Genomic DNA, 19,860 nt, shown 5'->3' on the forward strand with positions numbered 1-19,860 from the left:
TTAAAAAAAATCGACATGCAGAAAAGGACGCGCCCTTTGCTGCATAAATCCCCTTCCGTGCTGCCTTGACACTGCTTGGGGAATGCCTAAATATAGGTATTATGTCATCACAAGACCAAAGCGAGACAATAGCTCTGCTAGCAAGTCAAAAACGGTGCCTAATCTATTTTCAAAAGTCCGTTTTTACGTTATTGTTTTTAATGTTTAACTTATGACTTCAACCTTTGAAAATAATTGTATTTCAATATAACAAAATTGAAATTCATTCGCCACAGCTGTTGTACAATAAAGAAACAGCTCCAGATAATAAGATTTCATTTAACGAATAAAACAAAAAACACAACAAATATATGTGCATGAATTAATATACAATGTATTTTCAAATAATAAAACAGAGACCAAAGAGCGATGCATACTCCACATTTAACAAGAGCTTGTCACAAACAAGACATATACCCACGTAGATTGTTCAGTAACATGAATGGAAAAGTTGGGCACAGGGGATGCTCTTACAAATCTACACAGCATGGTTATGGCTTAATTAAAGTGTGAATGCAATAATTTGAGAAGCGAGAAAGTAGTGCGACCATCAAACCCATGAAATTACCAAACGCTGAAAGAGTGACTCCTTAAACCCCCTCCATTGAATGAGTGCATTGAAGTTGTTTTTTCATTACATTAAGTAGCAAAAAGTACTTTTGGAGTTGAGAGTTGAAGTTTGTTACTTACAATATACACATATTTTAACAACACCAATTAGATTTAAGAAATTGTATTAACCAGAACATGATGTTGTTTTTTTTAATTTATTTAAGACATTTTAATGATATTAGGTTTATAAAATAATGGAACTGCCAATCTGAAATAAGAGTGATACTAAGATTAAAGACATCATACACGGAATTTTCTGTTTTTCTGGGTCAGACGATCAAACCATTTCCTCAGGCAAAAGATATTTTATCCTAATCTCTTTCATTGACTGTACCATAACAAATAGGATATTATCACCAAAAAACAGAAAACATTTATAAATTTATGTATGAAAACATAAATAATTTACATTAAATTTGATTAAAGTTGGAGAGAAGGCATATCACATGCATTTAATACAGTTAGCTCAATTTGATAACCTAATAAGAGTAAAAGTGTCACACAATATGGTGCATACTTTTTCATATTATAACATCGATTACTTGCAAGAGCTGAATACCCTTGTGCAATAAAAACATGTCATGATAAATATCAAACACCTCAACCAGTCACTTCTTAAATGTATACGCAGAACAATGGACCTGAAAATATGGAATATGTTTGAGTGTAAGTTATGATTCACAATTTGTGCTGATTTCTTGTACACAAACATTGTTTTTGCACGAAATTACTTTGTCTATTTTGTCTATTTTACCATGCTAACAGCATGGGAACCAAGAAAACCGGCATAAAAGATTGAAAATGTATTCATGTGTTAAGGAACGTGTCAGCTTAATGTGTCAGAAGAATAATAAAACAATTTCAAACAAAACAAGAATATCACAGTCAAATGAGTGTTTCTGTATCATATCAATCACTTTTTCGGAGCCACAGCACGTTTTCCTACCGCCATCTTTGTTGCAGGCAATGCACGGGCTCCTCGTGCCTTTAACCTCTCTGCCTTTTGCTGAAAGTATCGCAAGTATGTGATGTAGCTATGAAACATTGCTTAGATTTGACTTTTTATAAATGTATATATATATATATAAGAACATTAAAGCCAGTAGTGAAACAAATCATGAGTAAAAGAGTCCGGTTCAGGGAATTGTGGACTTAATGCATGTGCGTAAAGTGTCGTTCCAGATTAGCCTGTGAAGTTTGCACAGGCTAATCAGGAACGACACTTTTTATTGAATGGTATTCTTCGTTTAAAGGGAATCTCTTTTTATTGCCAAAATCCAGTTTAGGCGGAAAGAGTAGGCTGAAATGACACTTTAACACACGTGATTAAGCCCAGAATGGAGTCCCATATAACAAATATCATATGTACCCGTTCCTGGTATCTCCTCTCATAGTAGTCCATCTCGGACTCCCCAGGGCGTCTCATGGCGGACATCCTCTCGGCGAGATCAGCGTCAATCTCCTCCTGACTTGGACCTGCTTGGCCTTGACGCCCTAGAGTCGAAAATCAAGTGGGACAAAACAAGAGCCACTTTCTGGGATAACTGGTTTTAATGCTTGTGCTTTAAGTCTCAGATAAGCCTGTTCAGTTTGCACAGGCTAATCAGGGTTAATACTTTTCACTTTTATGGTATTTTTCATATTTAATGTAACTCTTCTTAACAAAGAACGTTTATGCAGTATTTGTTGTCCCTGATAAGCCTGTGCTTATATGCTGTTGCTTATGTTTGTGTTACATGTCACAATTTTAACAAGAGCACCGCCTTGCGGGTGCAGACCGCTCATCTATTTTCTTTTTAAAGGTGAAGGGACTCTCAATTTCAATCACAAAGGAGGGAGGGGTGAGTGAAGAGGGGTGTATAGTGTGGGGGTGTGGACATTTATTACATTATCTTCCAAAAATGCGAAAAAAAAGTGAAAAAAAAAAGTGAAAAAAAAATCGGGGTGGGGGGGTGGGGGGGAGGGGATTCTTGGGTGCGATGGTTGGACGGTATTTCAAAAATAAAATAATAAAAATAAATATTTGTGTTTTTTAACCATTTTAAAACAAAAAAAATGGAGGGGTGGGGTGGGGGGGGGGGGGGTATAGTGTGAGGGCGTGGTGGTCATTTGTGAGTTGATCTTCAAAAAAAAAAAAAAAAAAAAAAAATTAGGGGGGGGATTCGGGGGGAGGGGGGGAGGGCACGGGGGATGGTTTGGGTGGAGTCTATTGTGGTATGTCAGGTAAGAGTAGTTTTGTCAAAGAATCAATCAAATCTAATCATAAATAAAGAAGTAATGGCAATTTTAGCAAAATTTAATAATTTGACCTTGAGAGTCAAGGTCATTTAAAGGTCAAGGTAAAATTCAACTTGCCAGGTACAGTAACCTCATGATAGCATGAAAGTATTTGAAGTTTGAAAGCAATATCCTTGATACTTGAAGTAAAGTGGATCGAAACACAAAATTTAACCATATATTCAAATTTACGAAGTCAAAAAAGGGCCATAATTCCGTAAAAATGACAACCAGAGTTATGCAACTTGTCCTTTTACTGTACCCTTATGGTAATTTGCGAGTGTTCCAAGTATGAAAGCAATATCTATGATACTTTAGGGGTAAAGTGGACCAAAACACAAAACTTAACCAAATTTTCAATTTTCTAAGTATAAAGGGCCCATATTCCGTCCAAATGCCAGTCAGAGTTACATAACTTTGCTTGCACAGTCCCCTTATGATAGTTAATAAGTGTTGCAAGTATGAAAGCAATAGCTTTGATACTGTAGGAATAAAGTGGACCTCAACACAAAACTTAACCAAATTTTCAATTTTCTAAGTATAAAAAGGGCACAAAATTCTGTCAAAATGCCAGTCAGAGTTACATAACTTTGCCTGCACAGTCCCCTTATGATAGTTAGTAAGTGTTGCAAGTATGAAAGCAAAAGCTTTGATACTTAAGGAATAAAATGGACCTAAACACAAAACTTAACCAAAATTTTCAATTTTCTAAGTATAAAAAGGGCACATAATTCTGTCAAAATGCACGCCTGAGTTATCTAACTTTGCCTGCCCAGTCCCCTTATGATAGTAAGTAAGTGTACCAAGTTTGAATGCAATAGCATTGATACTTTCTGAGAAAAGTGGACCTAAACGCAAAACTTAACCGGACGCCGACGCCAACGCCGACGTTGACCCCAAGGTGATGACAATAGCTCTTTTTTTTTTTTTAAATAGATGAGCTAAAAATGTTATTTTTTCTTAATTAGGGGCCATAACTCGAATTATGTCGAAAACCATAGGATTCAAAATATGGAGTTGCGTCACTTCACTTGCTATTTGATATTTTTGCAATGCTTCATCCCGCTAGCAGCAAAATATGGGATGGAGGGATGGAAGTGTGGGCAGACAAGGGCAAATCTATATGCCCAGGCTCTCAAAGGGGTGGTATAAAAAACACACAAATGTAAATGGCTGCCTTTTGGTACTATAAGACTGTCAACGTCTTAAGTACTTGCTAACAGAAGTTGCACATAATTAGGTCACTAAGTAAAAATAAACTTTTAATTACCTGCAATAGCTTTTTGGTTCAGCTTATATTGTCTAATGGATTCAACATTTGCGCGGAGAAATGGATGGTCAGACGATGTGATAGGCTGATTTAAATATTCATCAGGTGGTGCCCCTTAAATGAGAAAACAATGCTACAATGAAACACCCATTTCTACATGTATTTTTCTAGGTGGAGAGTGTCGTACCTGATTAGCCTGCTTGGACTGCAAAGGCTGATCTGGGACCACATTTTACACACATGCTTTAAGCAAAATTTTCCCAGTGTAGGAAATAGTTTACATTTAAAAAAGTCAAATAATACATATAACATACAATACAATACTATCTTTAGATCTATCTTAACTGCCTTTTGTCAAAACAGTGCTTTTCTTTAGTTTATTTTAAAGAGACTTGATCAAATTTTGATTAAAACAAAAAAATATTCAAAACATAATCATAGATTCAAACCAGAATGTATAAGTTATATCAAAGCAAGCAAAATAACACTCTGCACTTAAAACAACATGTAAATATGTTCATCTAATGATGAACAGTATACATTGAAATCCAAAAATAACACAGCATTGTAACGCTTTTCCTCGATACATTTTTACTAAAATTGCAACAAAGTGTTTATACTTTCATCCTTATTCAAAAGTCTGCGTGTGAAAGTAGAAGACCATTAGCTTGTGCTTATAGAGATCCCAGGTTTGAACCCCAAGCAAGGCACTTTTTTTAATTTGAACTTCGCTATTATTATTATAATTATTTAAATTATCCATGAAAAATATTCAAAATATTACAGTTGTGTTAGTATATTCATTTAATGTCATTTTTCACAAATAGGAAAACATGTGAACTCCACTTAGTTCCTTTCAAGAAATGAAGGAGATGATGGTCTAAACAATGGAATTGTTTGGTTACCTGTTCAGGCCCCAAAAGCAGACATTCTTTCAGAGACATTGATCAATAAAAAAGAAACTCATCTATTACAATTACATTTGCTAATTTTTCATAATACTTGGTTTGAGAATAACATTTTGCCCTCAGTTGCCTATCCAATTTTTTGCACTTTTTCTTGTAAAAAGGCTCTGCAAGTTTTTCTCAGAAAATATATGAGCCAATCACAAATGTAAAGGGCCATGAACTGGCAGGCCCCTGCTTATTTCAATCCCTTTGACTTATTTTTACAATATAATTTAACCTCTCTCTGCAAAAATGGAGCTATATGCATGTGCATAACAGGTTGTCCCAGATTAGCCTATGCAGTCATAACCTAACCAGGGACATCACTATCCGCCTAAACTGGTTTTTCGTAAAGAAGAGACTTCCTTCTTTCGTCACTGAACTGCACAAAACTGCACACTCATTAAGCCTCATTTTTCCATAGCAAGACGTATAAAATATAATTTACTCACCAATTCCACTTGGGTCTAGTCTCATGTAACCCTCCATTAGTGAGGAGAACCCTGTAAGTCCCCCCATGGCCTGATAGGGTACGTCTTGCCCCACTGGATGACCCCGAGCAACCCTTTCCTCCTTTGTCTCTGTGATCATCGTGTGGGCATCATAGGGCTGCCCACATCCGCATGTGTAGGAGCTCAGGAATCCAGAGCACTTGCAACCTGCTGCAGGGATATAGTTCAGACATTCATGTTCAGCTTTGTTAAAGAGGCTTCTTAACAGAAATTGTGTGTGTGTGTGTGTGTTTAAATTATTATTGCAAAATATACATAAATGTTTATCATTTTTTATGTAATACTCTAAAATTATGATAATATCAAGAAACAAGAGATGTGTTTGTCAAAAACACAATGCCCCCTATTGCGCCACTTTGAAATAAAATTTCAATATATCATTTGGCAGGTTTAGAAATTATCTCCCTTTTAAATCTTATTACTTCCCTTGGATTGTATTTTTTTTACTTTTGCCCTTGAAGGATGACCTTGACCTTTCACCACTCAAAATGTGCAGCTTCATGAGATACACGTGCATGCAAAATATCAATATCGCAAAAGTTATCGCAAAACTTTAACCAAGGTAAAAGTTTTGGGACAGAATGACAGACAGCCAGGCCAAAAACAATATGCCCCTGATCATTCGATCCAAGGGCATAAAAAAGATCAATAAATTTTAAACAAGATTTGAACTCCGGACATTCAGGAACCACACCTTACATGTTAATGGGCCATTAGGGCTTTAGAATAGCTCATTACAAACAATATGTATGTATGCATATATCTCTTTTAGAAATGTCATTTTGCCAATCTGTGAACAAGATCATGTAACGATATATCTCCTTAGAGCATAAGTTGTGTAATGGAATACATGTACAAAAATACAGGATAAACATTGCTCTTTAGCTTAGTATGTATATTACCAGGCATCAAATTTCTGTCCAAAGCCTTGTTCTAGGAAAACAGGTATAAATGCATGTGAGTAAATTGTCATCCCTGATTAGCCTTTATATTCTGCACAAGCTTATTGGGGGACAACACTTTCTGCCTAAACTGGATTTGCACTAAGACAAGACTTCCTTTAAGCAAAAAAAACATACTTGTGGTAAGTGTCGTCCCTGATTAGCCTATACAAAATGCACACTCTAATCTGTGACCACACTTTACGCACACGTACTATCCCAGTTTCCAAGAAAGCAGCTCATACCATTCTTGCACTTGTGAGGTCGGACAGCCGAATGCTCATCAGCAAAATGCTTGCAGGAACACCTGATAGGCTGGGTCCCGTTCTTGGGTACATAATGGTAACTCTTGCACCCGCAGCCCTTGATCTTGCAGGGAACCAGAATTGGTCTTTCTGAAGGGATCTTCTCAAAATCAGTCTTGTGCTGAACATACCTGATATCAAAATGACATAATTGTCCAGTCAGCAATAAAGTATAAAAGAAAGACTTTTGCAATTTTGTCTAGGTTGACCCTTTTTTCAGCACTAACTGGACTATAATACATCTAACTACTGTTTCCAATAAGTATAAACCTATTAATTTAAGCTCAATTGCATCAAAAGCCTCAGGCATATTGTAATGCTATCAAGTCTGCTTCGTGGGAAGAACCAGTGATTGATGTCTACAGGGGAGATCTAAAGAATGCTCATAATCATGAGCTTAGTATTATGTATACCAGTATGTAAAATCCTGGCGTGAACCAGCTGGTTTTGAGGTGTAAAATAGAATTACGTGTCTTTTACGCCCGTAGAGCTGGCGGACACGTGAAACTTTTGCAAATCCTGGCGTAAAATTGTGCAGATTTAAGAAAAAAACAGGCGGATTTTTTAATACCAGGCGTAAAATTGAACTTAGAAAATTTGGATATCAAGAGAAGGCGTAAAATTGGATTTAGTCTGATTTGAGATCTGAAATTAAGGGAAAAAAAGCATAAATTGTAATTAGACCATTTTGGGATTATGACTCTTTGTGATACATTCAAAGTGGAAAATTAATATTTCTTAATAATTGGGCAAACAACATCAATAATACTCATTTTTGTCGGTTCTGATTTTTTAATGGCTAATTTGCAGGAGCTTATTTCAAATAATATATCAAGTAGAAAAAATAATTTCTTATAGTTTATAGCAATTGAAATTTCTGAAACACATTTCCATTGAATCTCCATCTTAATTAACTTGAACATATACATGACAATATTCTGATTAACCCTGATTGACCACCAGCTGACCTGGTCTTGAGGTATTCTTCTGCAGTAACATCCCAGTGGGGAAGTACCTGCTTGCATGGAGCCTATATTGACTAGAGTCCGTGCTGCTTGTAAACCATCTGTAATCTTATCTGAGACTTTCAATTGGTCAACTTGCACAGGAAGTTATCTGTTTGAAAACAAGCGGGTTTCTGCAAGTGACTCTGAGCTAAGTTTTAGGAATAATTGAGCAACATTAGGGCTTATAATTGTGTTGTTTAAATGTATTGAAATACTGAAACCATGAAGTATTGTGTGAAAATGACAATGTGTAATTACTTCAATGTGGAAACAATAAGTTTGTAATGGTGGCACATGTTAACACTGATATGGTCTTAATGTTCAGCAATTGTCTGTTTTTTTGGAAAACTGAAGAACAGCTGTAAAAGGTTTGTTAATTTTCATTTCTGCATCCCTTTATTATTTAGTTTATTGAAGTTATTATTGTAATATGATGTTATCATATTTATGAATAATTGTCCCTGTGAAATGTAAATGTACAAGTTAAAAATGTAATGCCATTTTAAGGAAAAACAACACAATTTGAAACATTAATAGATAAAAATTCAAATGGAAAACAAAAACAACAAGAGCACCGCCTTGCGGGTGCAGGCCGCTCATCTATTTTCTTTTTAAAGGTGAAGGGACTCTCAATTTCAATCACAAAGGAGGGAGGGGTGGAGTGAAGAGGGGTGTATAGTGTGGGGGTGTGGACATTTAATGTAGAAGGGGTGTATAGTGTGGGGGTGTGGACATTTATTACATTATCTTCCAAAAATGCGCACAAAATGCAAAAAAAAACAAAATCGGGGGTGGGGGGCTTGGGGGCTGAGGGAATTCTTGGGTGCGATGGTTGGATGGTATTTCAAAAATAAAATAATGAAAATAAATATTTGTGTTTTTTAACCGTTTCAAAAAAAATTTGGGGTGGGGGGTGGGGTGGGGGGGGGTATAGTGTGAGTCTATTGTGGTATGTCAGGTAAGAGTAGTTTTGTCAAAGTATCAATCAAATCTAATCATAAATAAAGAAGTTATGGCAATTTTAGCAAAATTTAATAATTTGACCTTGAGAGTCAATGTCATTCAAAGGTCAAGGTAAAATTCAACTTGCCAGGTACAGTAACCTCATGATAGCATGAAAGTATTTGAAGTTTGAAAGCAATATAGCCTTGATACTTTAGAAGTAAAGCGGATCGAAACACAAAATTTAACCATATATTCAAAGTTACTAAGTCAAAAAAGGGCCATAATTCCGTAAAAATGACAACCAGAGTTATGCAACTTGTCCTTTTACTGTACCCTTATGATAGTTTGCGAGTGCTCGAAGTATGAAAGCAATATCTATGATACTTTAAGCGTAAAGTGGACCAAAACACAAAACTTAACCAAATTTTCAATTTTTTAAGTATAAAGGGCCCATAATTCCGTCCAAATGCCAGTCAGAGTAACATAACTTTGCCTACACAGTCCCCTTATGATAGTTAATAAGTGTTGCAAGTATGAAAGCAATAGCTTTGATACTGTAGGAATCAAGTGGACCTAAACACAAAACTTTACAAAATTTTCAATTTTCTAAGTATAAAAAGGGCACATAATTCTGTCAAAATGCCAGTCAGAGTTACATAACTTTGCCTGCACAGTCCCCTTATGATAGTTAGTAAGTGTTGCAAGTATGAAAGCAATAGCTTTGATACTTAAGGAATAAAATGGACCTAAACACAAAACTTTACAAATTTTCAAATTTCTAAGTATAAAAAGGGCATATAATTCTGTCAAAATGCACACCAGAGTTATCTAACTTTGTCTGCCCAGTCCCCTCATGATAGTAAGTAAGTGTACCAAGTTTGAATGCAAAAGCATTGATACTTTCTGAGAAAAGTGGACCTAAACGCAAAACTTAACCGGACGCCGACGCCAACGCCAACGCCGACGCCAAGGTGATGACAATAGCTCATTTTTTTTTCAAAAAATAGATGAGCTAAAAATAGATAAAAATATGTTGTGTACAGTTGTGTACATTGAATTTTTATAGCTGTATTTAATGCTTATTGTCTTCTTAAGTTAAACTGTATGTCTGGTCACAATACTGAACAGATTGCTTTTCCTCATATTTAATAAGAACTTTATATTTAAAATTAGCACCCTGCCCTTTTTAATCCAAGCTGCTGCAGAGACTTGGATTAGATAAAAAATATTAAATAGCCATTGATTTGAAACTACATTGTTTGAAATAGTTCAAATGTTGTTGTACTAAATATCAATTTGCATTACAGATTAATTTTTTTTCAATTTAGGATTGGGGAGGAAGAATGCTGGTGGAGTCACATTTCCAATCGATGACCTTAATAATGCAGTAACACTGGAAACATTAACGCCTGGATTTTTTATTTACACCTGGATTCGTAAATTTCCGCCAGGCTGTATACGCCTGGATTTTACATAATTACGTCCGCTACTTTACGCCTGGTTTTTAAAATTGACGCCTGGTTTTAAAACCAGCTCATTTGCATAATTCGCCATATTACGCCAGGTTTACATGTCCTTTACGCCTGGTTTATGTGTCCTATACGCCTGGTATACAAGTCTCTTAGGCCAGGTTTTCTGATCAAAACCAGCTGGTTTTTGCTCAATTTACGCCTTAAAACTTGGCGGCTGATTTCGTACAGGTAGACATGTATTTATTGTTTGTTTAACATAAAGAACTGTCGAAAGATGCTAAAATCAAATAGTCTGCACAGGCGAATATTAAGGGACGACACATTCGGCTTTTATTGTTCTTTTCGTTTAAAGGAAGACTCTTCTTGATGAAAATCCAGTTAAGGCGGAAAGTGTCATCACTGATCAGGCTGTGCGGACTGTACAGGCTAATCTGGGACGACATTTTACGCGCATGCATTAAATTGAAACCCCCTGTTCACAGAGAGCTGCCCTATATTATATAAAACTTGTGTTGTACAAGTTCATCATAAGGCTCACAAACAACTGCATTTAATAAGCTGCATTCTGAAACAAACTAGGCTTAATGCATGTGCATAGTCGTCATACATTTGTAGATTAGCCTGTGAAGTTTGCACAGACTAATCCGGAACCACACTTTCTACTTTTATGGATTTTTTTGTGTAAAGGTAGAATCGTCTCAGAGAAAATCCAGTTTAGGTTGTAAGTCCCAGGGGTTAATCAGGGACAACACTTTATGCACATGCATTAAATCCAGTTTTACCAGAAAAAGCTCTAATGGTCTTACTTGTGTTGACAGAAGCATTGGGTTTCTGGTCCAATCAGTTTACAATCCATACCAGTTGGAGAGCTCCAAGCAGTGAAGATTCGGTTTTCCAACCTCTTAAATAGGAAACAAGAGGGCAAACATGCACAGTTTATTTTCAATATTTCCAGTAGAAACACAATCTAATTTGTGTGATACAAGGATTTTCAAGAGGAGATTTATTGATTTCAGACTCACGCTGGGAAAAGCTTGAGCAGACTTCACAGGCTTATGCAGTGACGACACTTAACACACATGCATTAAGTCTGGTTTTAGCACAGAAAAGCTCATTTTTATTGCTTAATCCTTTCATTCACACAAAACATTATTTTATATTCAGTATGCATTTAAAAATTCAAATATGTGGTGAACTTCATGTCATATCGCCTTAGTTTGTACATTTCTTTCACCCTTAACGATATCGGAGTACATGCCTAAAATACAGTGATTTATTTAAGATCAAAACATGAGAGGCAATATGGACATTCTAAGTATAACAAAAGGGCTATGATGGCTGTTAAGCTTTCAACTGAGTTCATGGACACCTTCTGTTGAAGACTAGACTTGGTGATCTCGTTTTTACCCCACTTGACCCAGATTAAAACATGGCCTTCATATCGTTAAGGTTAACATTCAGAAAAAGTTTTGTCAAAACTGATTCATAAATGTGGCCAATTGAGTGGTTACAAGTTTTTTTTAGCCAGTGTCATAAGTTGTTCACGCACCCATCCCAGATTCAAGCTATGCTAAGAAATTGTCAACATAAATATCTGACCAAGTTTCATTAAGCTTGATATATAAACATTGCCCCAAGAGTGGTAATAATTTAAGATTTCACCTGGAGACCTAATTTATAGATATATATGACCCAGATTCAAACTGAGCCTAGATATTGTCAAAACAAGAGCTTGTCACAGTAGTGCCAAAATCCCCGCCGAAATGTGTTTGCTTGTATGACAACATTTGTTTTAGAGAGTAGAATATTTGGAAAACAAATAAAGGGAGATTATTCAAAAATTATGGCTGAAAGAGTTATGGTTCATGTTCACTGCAATTCTCCTAGTTGCCATCTGTTTATATTTCTAGTTTCAAGTACATCCCTTCAGTAGATTTAGAGTTATGCTCCGGACAAAAATGTACTTTGTAATTAAAAAAAGTGAGATTATTCACACTATGGTAGATAGTGTTATGGTTCTTAGTCACTGCACTTCTCCTACTTGCCATCTGTTTATATTTTAAGTTTCAAGTAAATCCCTTCTGTAGATTTGGAGTTATGTTCCGGACAAATTTACTTGAAAATTATATAAAACGGGAGATAATTCAAAAACTAAGGTAGAAAGAGTTATGGTTCTTGGTCACTGCACTTCTCCTAGTTGGCATCTGTTTATGTTTAAAGTTTCAAGTAAATCCCTTTAGTAAATTTAGAGTTATGCTCCGGACAAAAATTTACTTTAAAATTATATAAAAGGAGAGATAATTCAAAAACTAAGGTAGATAGAGTTATGGTTCTTGGTCACTGCACTTCTCCTAGTTGCCATCTTTTTATGTTTAAAGTTTCAAGTAAATCCCTTAAGTAGATTTAGAGTTGTGCTCCGGACAAAAAATTACTTTAAAGTTATATAAAAGGGGAGATAATTCAAAAACTAAGGTAGATAGAGTTATGGTTCTTGGTCACTGCACTTCTCCTAGTTGCCATCTGTTTACATTTTAAGTTTAAAGTAAATCCATTGAATAGATTTAAAGTTATGCTCCGGACAAAGTTTCGGACGGACAGACGGGACCAATTACTATATCCCCTCCGAAAAAAAATTTGGCGGGGATAACAAAAATTCAAACCAATTTTTCACCAAGAATGAGTCATAAATATGAATTAAAGTAAACTTTTTTTTCTAAGATTGGAACAGATTACCTAGTTTTTGGATGCATCAGACTTGTGTTTTTTTTAAAGCCTAGATATTATAAAGATAAACATTCCAACTAAGTTTTATCAAAGATAAGTTATAATGTGGCTTCATGAACTTTAAAAAAGGTTTTCTAAGATTTCACCTGGTGACCTTCATCTTAGATGCATTGATTGATTGATTGATTGATTGATTTTGGCATGGAATACACATACATGGACATTTAAAACAACATGTATAATACAGAATCGTAAAACACATGAGAATAAATAAACCATGACATGCACATCAACACCTAGGATAACACAAAAAAGAGCGACTCTTATTTCCATTGTGGTCCTTTGTGGTGGTGGCATGACATAGAGCTTTTTACTAACAAAAAGTAGCTTTTAAAACATTAACCTTATAATAAGGTTATTCATGTTATTCAGATTCACACTTGATATTGTAAAAATAAACACTGTGATCATGTTTCATCCACATGGAGTCATAAACATGGCCTCAAGAATGGCAACTAGGTGTTTTCAAGATTTAACCTAGTGGACCCACGTGACCCAGGTTCGATCTCTTGGCCCATATATTATCCAGATATACATTCTGACCTAGTTTCATTAAGTCATGATAAAAAATGTGGCCTCTAGAGTAGTAACAAGCTACATTTGAGGCTAAAATGTACATCAGAGTAAAGGAACATGGTCCGTTACTTTACACAATCAGTTCATGTGTTAAGTTTCAAATGAATTTATAAAGAAAAATCAATAGGGGTCATCTGCGAGTTATAATAAATGTACCTATGAAGTTTCATGATCCTAGGCGTAAGCTTTCTTGAGTTATCATCCGGAAACCATTTTACTGTTTCAAGTCACCGTGACCTTGACCTTTGACCTAGTGACCTGAAAGTCAATAGGGGTCATCTGCAAGTCATGATCTATGTACCTATGATGTTTCATGATCCTAGGCATAAGCGTTCTTGAGTTATCATCCAGAAACCATTTAACTACTAATAGGGGTCATCTGCGAGTCATGATCAATGTACCTATGAAGTTTCATGATCCTAGGCATAAGTGTTCTTGAGTTATCAACCGAAACCCATTTTACTATTTCAGGTCACATTGACCTTGACCTTAGACCTAGTAACCTGAAAGTCAATAGGGGTCATCTGCAAGTCATGATCTATGTACCTATGAAGTTTCATGATCCTAGGCATAAGTTATCATACAGAAACCATTTAACTATTTCGGGTCACCGTGACCTTGACCTTTGACCTAGTGACCCGAAAATCAATAGGGGTCATCTGCGAGTCATGATCAATGATCCTATGAAGTTTCATGATCCTAGGCATAAGCGTTCTTGAGTTATCATACGGAAACCATTTTACTATTTCGGGTCACCATGACCTTGACCTTTGACCTAGTGACCTGAAAATACATCATGATCTATGTACCTATGATGTTTCATGATCCTAGGCATAAGCGTTCTTGAGTTATCATCTGGAAATCATTTTACTATTTCGGGTCACCGTGACCTTGATCTTTGACCTAGTGACCTCAAAATCAATAGGAGTCATCTGCGAGTCATGATCAATGTACCTATAAGTTTCATGATCCAAGGCCTAAGCGTTCTTGAGTTATCATCCGGAAACCATCTGGTGGACGGACGGACATACGGACATATGGACGGACCGACCAACATGTGCAAAACAATATTCCCCCTCTTCTTTGAAGGGGGGCATAAAAATAGAGATTTAGAGTAATTGCAGGTTAACTTTAACTATAACATTATGCAGATGCTTACGCCAACTTTCAGGTGAGAAGCATAATTTGGACAATTCAGTGAATAGTCAAGCTAAAAATTGTTGGAAAAATATTTTGATAAAGACATGCCACAAAAAAAGTCCTAACCATCTGAGACCATGCAACCAAAAACTTTCTGTAATACACTAATATAACTGGTCCGAAAACAAAAGAACATTACCATTGGTAGAACTTTTTTCTTGTATGCTTCATACTGATCAGGAGTGAACATAACACCGCCATCATCTTCACCAACGATCCTGGAAAAGATCATGTAAAAACATTCTAGATTGGTCAGTTGGATTTTTCACTGTAGTAAACAATAATCAAAATGTCAGTCATATATTCGTAATGGCAGTAAGTTTACTTGCTCAAGCTTTTTTGGAAAATATAGCTAATCTAAGCAGTTAACTTGTATAAAGGGCACATGATATAGATACCCTATTTGAATCAAAGGTAGTGGGAATATGGCTGCAGAAATCAAATGAGCCTTGCTCAGGCAAAACTGGGCTTAGTGTGTCAGCTTTTAACCCTTTGCATGCTGAAAGCTTTTAAGGAATTTTTATTGAAAAGAGGTCTCTTCTAAATAATAATCAAGAGAAAGAGGATTTTCATTTTTAAAGTAACAAATGTGCATTGGTGGTGAACAAAACAAACCTACTATTGGTTTCACTATTATGTAGTTCAGGCATTGTATTAAGAAAGCAAAAATTATGATGTTGTTCATGTTAGTTTCAATTACATAAAAATATTTTAATTATTCTTTTTTATTTTAAATTTCTCACAGAAATATACCTGACTTTGTGTAACAATGCGAGTATTTATGGTTACATTTTCAGTTTTTTATGCTTTGAGCTGTTATGATGTCATAAATGGTTAACTTTATGTGGCTTGTTATACCAATTTCAGTGTCACCTGTATCCAGGCAGCAAGTTCATTTGGAAAAAAAACACCATAAGGAGTTGCAACTCCCGGCAGGTAAGAAGCTGTGAGTTGGAACTAGTTTAGTAATCTTTCTAATTAAGAAAATGACACCATTAAATGCCAAATGCGTAAGGAAAACTAGAAAACACAACCCTAAACTACTAGATTCTTCAAACTATTTTGTTATATATTGGTTGAGATCGCAATTTAGAGGCTATAGCATTTATATTCCGAGTACCATTTCGTGAAAATTGTTATTAAAGTTTAAGTTATAAAGTTAATATACAGTCAATTGGTGTATAACGGATAGCTAAGGACTTCGAGTCTCATTTCAACGTAAACACCATGCATTCAGTAATTAAACCATTAAACCTAGATAGACACATGTCTTTTCTATTGAAACATGACAGCGGTTTTAAATTTCCGAAAAAATATTATTTGTTTACAGCGTGAAATTCATGGTACACTGATTCAGCCATTACTGGATTGCTTAGGTCTTTATCGGATTACATGTGTATCGTGTTATTTCTTGAAATTTGACACAGCATTTGTAAAAAAATAATTTCAATATATGTACGTTTCCAGAAAGGAAATTCATTTCTGTGTTTAATCAGACCAAGTTCATGGAAATCGCTGCACAATTGATGAAGTAATGGCTGTTCAAAGCAATGCACCCTATATTCAGGTCATTTTTAGTTGAATACCTTGTTATATATATAGATTTGATAGTGAAAAATATGTTTTCAGAGAAATCGATTTTTGTTATAATTTGATTATTTTTCATTAAAAATTATGTTTTCACTAATTAATATCATAGCCACACGCTGACCACATGTGTATTGGACAACTTCAATTGAGTTTATATTTATTTTGAGACATTCTCACATTCCTGAATATGGGTCACCACATGTCGGTTATTCACTAAATCCCGAGTTGCAGCTTTCATGCTTATTTTATATGGTACGCATCAATTTGGTTTCTGAGCATTCTTACTTTTGTAAAGGACACATAATACTAAAATATTACATCAATGAACATTATGTTTACCAAACAAAATCTGCAAAATTCAAGAAAGGATTCGTCTGCACTTTTCCTGTCGTCACAAAAACGGTGCGTACATAACATGACCTTGTTTTGCTTTCGAAAAAAGAATCAGTTGTAAACATTGACACACGTCAGCAAAAACATGAATCGACTTAACAACGATAGGCTTTTTGTATTCAATTCATAGAAAACTATAAATCTTAACATAAATAAAAGTATTCTGCAAAAAAACCTTTAACCTATTCGTTACTCACTAAAATCCGCTATACATACACAAATCGACTGTATATTATATACTAACCTTTTATACTCCAGATAAGCATCGACACTTGCTGCTGCATTCCCACCAAACTTCATATAGACTTGTCGATCACTCATTTGATTAACTTAACTTAAATGTCCGTGTTACTACCATCAATCATTCCAGTCGCCATTTGTAAACAAAATACATGTAATCTGTATCGCACAGACGATTTATTCTGTCAACCGTACTAGAATGGTTACACACCATTTTCCTTGAAATATAAAGGTTACACGCATTCGAATAATAGTCTCGGTAAAATTTATAAAAAGCAGCTGCATTCCTCATATGCTTTTATTTATATGTTTGTCATTTCTAAATTGATTACTTTGTTACTCTACTAAGTAGAGTATGCGAGTTGTGTATCGTGTTTTTTCTTAAAAGTTGACCCAGCATTTGTAAAAATATTGCAAGACATATACATTTCCAGAAAGGAAATTCATTTCTGCGTTGAATAAGACCGAGATCGTGAAAATCGCTGCACAATTGATGAAGATATGACTGTTCAAAGCGATGCACCCCGTTTTGGGCTGATTTTGAGTTGCATACCTTGTTATATATATATTTGATAGTGAAATATTTTTTTTTCAGAAAAGTTAATTTTTCGTTATAATATGATTATTTATCATTCAAAATTATGTTTTTACTAATTAATATCATAGCCACACGCTAACCACCTGTAGTTTACTGCTGTGAAACAAAATATTTCTGACAAAACTAAAGCCAAATTAACAAGGAAATTTCTTTCACGGTAAAAAAAAACAAAATTTAAAAGGTGCATATCTCAAAGTTTATTTAATTTTCTCATAAAAGAAGTTAAGAAAAAATAATTGAAAATTCACAACCCGTATAAATCTACTTTACCAAAGACCTTTAATTTCTATAGGTCTTTGACTTTACTGACCGAATTGCTTTGATGGTGTAGTGTGAATTTTCACGGAGTGTATATTGACAGGAGATGAATCGAGTATTTGACCCTTACTGTAGTAAATTCAATCTTATGCAAAAACTATTCATCCGATTTTATTGGTTTATACGTTATCTTGTTGCTTATTAATTCCTCTTTCAAAAAAATATAACTTTTAGTATATTCCCGTTGTTATAAATGGATTTGTAGCGAGTTAAACACAAGAAATACACATTTTATGTTTTACCACCGCGCGTTTTAACGTGTTGTGGCTATCGATCTTTTACGATTAGCGTACAGCGAAGCGCCGAGGTTATACATTTTGATGTACCCACTCACGTCTTTTGTTAAATTATAGTTTCATTTCTCGGCCGATTTTGACAAATTATATATCATTAGAAAGCAATTATATCAATATATATTAAGTTTTTCTTCTGATTTCGACAGCCCGGCGAGTTATAACTTTAACTTTTGCAAATATCATACCGTTTTGGAGTTTTAGAATCTAGATTTACGGTTGACATGTTCGTACTTAATACCAATTTGTAGCGTTTATATTTGGAGTTCAGTTTTAAAAATTACATCTTGCTTAGGAGAATAGAATTCTGTATACGATAGAACAAAAATTTGTTTAAAAACGAAAGTAATTAAGGAATGAAGGCGGGAAAATGTAGCGCGCGTTCCTAACGCACTGAACTGATGCTACGGTCTTGGCGATTATGCTTTTGTTTAGAAACCGGCCATTGAATTTCTTTTGCCATCTTATTATATTTTTTATGGAATATATTGTAGTATTTTGTTCACGAAACATATCAAAAAAGCTTATTATAAATGAATCTTAATAAATTAACGATTTCAGCTCTTGTTTATAACACAGAAAGGGTGTAAAATTTATGATGAAACAGCGTATATAGCGGACCCTCTCGATATTATTCGGCTTTGCATGCATACTTGAAAATAAAATGGGTGTCAAAAACATTCATCGTTTGCTGTTTATTATCAACAAGGTAATTATGTATAATTATTTGAAATGTTATTTACCTTAAATTATCAATTTATTAAAGATTCTTGAAAATCACGGTCCGTGTTACGCGGGTCATTTCGTATTCTGACATCAGGGCATCAAGTCCAATTATTGAAAATCAGATTTTTTTTCACCGGGACGATGACGGCTTGGATTTAGACAGGCAGACAGATAGTTTATTCAGACTTTAACAATAGTACATCGTCTTCAACTCAAATATATAAATTATTTTTAGACGAATTGTTAGGTGATTACACATATAGCAGTGATGATTCTGAGAATGTTGCCATGTTTCTTATCCGTGTAATCTAGAGTCCATGGTTTGAGCATTTTTATCGCGGTGTTCAAAAAAAGATATCTCAATAATCTTGTTTATTGATAGATCTGTGGTTTTATTGCCCCTGTGTTCAGCACAAACCAATTATCTCGTTATGATCAGATACTGTGCCGACCAATACTAAATAACACTATGGTGTCATACGCCACAGCAGGGACCTATACTTGTATATTGGTCCCTAACCACAGGTGGCAATGTCTGGTCAGATTACACTTTTTATGATACCTCCGTGTCTTCTCGTGATAGTAGTGGTCATTTCTTGGAGTAATGTAACGCCAAATACTCAATTTTGCGTTTATAAGATATGTAGCGTATTGAAAACATTTATAGTCATCTGCCCATACAGATTGCCATAAACTAAATACTGTATAGATGTCAGCCAGCTAAATCACAATAATTATAAGTGCTTAATACCTTTACATGTACATTTTAAACGTTTAAAAAATATAATACTTAACATTTAACGTATTTAGCGGGT

At 34.9% G+C, this 19,860-nt stretch overlaps 1 protein-coding gene across 1 annotated transcript; it reads right to left on the reverse strand.

The window, feature by feature from the left end:
* Window positions 1-353: 353 nt before the first annotated feature.
* Window positions 354-17,287, reverse strand: LOC127863637 (protein FAM221A-like). Its single transcript, XM_052403267.1, has 8 exons — window positions 17,115-17,287; window positions 15,027-15,105; window positions 11,134-11,228; window positions 6,844-7,034; window positions 5,598-5,807; window positions 4,199-4,312; window positions 2,021-2,145; window positions 354-1,657 (listed from the first exon to the last, which is right to left on the reverse strand). The coding sequence occupies exons 1-8, from the start codon at window positions 17,189-17,191 to the stop codon at window positions 1,565-1,567; spliced, it is 984 nt and encodes a 327-aa protein (XP_052259227.1). The 5' UTR covers window positions 17,192-17,287; the 3' UTR covers window positions 354-1,564.
* Window positions 17,288-19,860: the final 2,573 nt, after the last annotated feature.

Source organism: Dreissena polymorpha, unplaced genomic scaffold (genome assembly GCF_020536995.1).
Source record: "Dreissena polymorpha isolate Duluth1 unplaced genomic scaffold, UMN_Dpol_1.0 chrUn021, whole genome shotgun sequence".
NCBI classification, from domain to species: Eukaryota; Metazoa; Mollusca; class Bivalvia; order Myida; family Dreissenidae; genus Dreissena; species Dreissena polymorpha.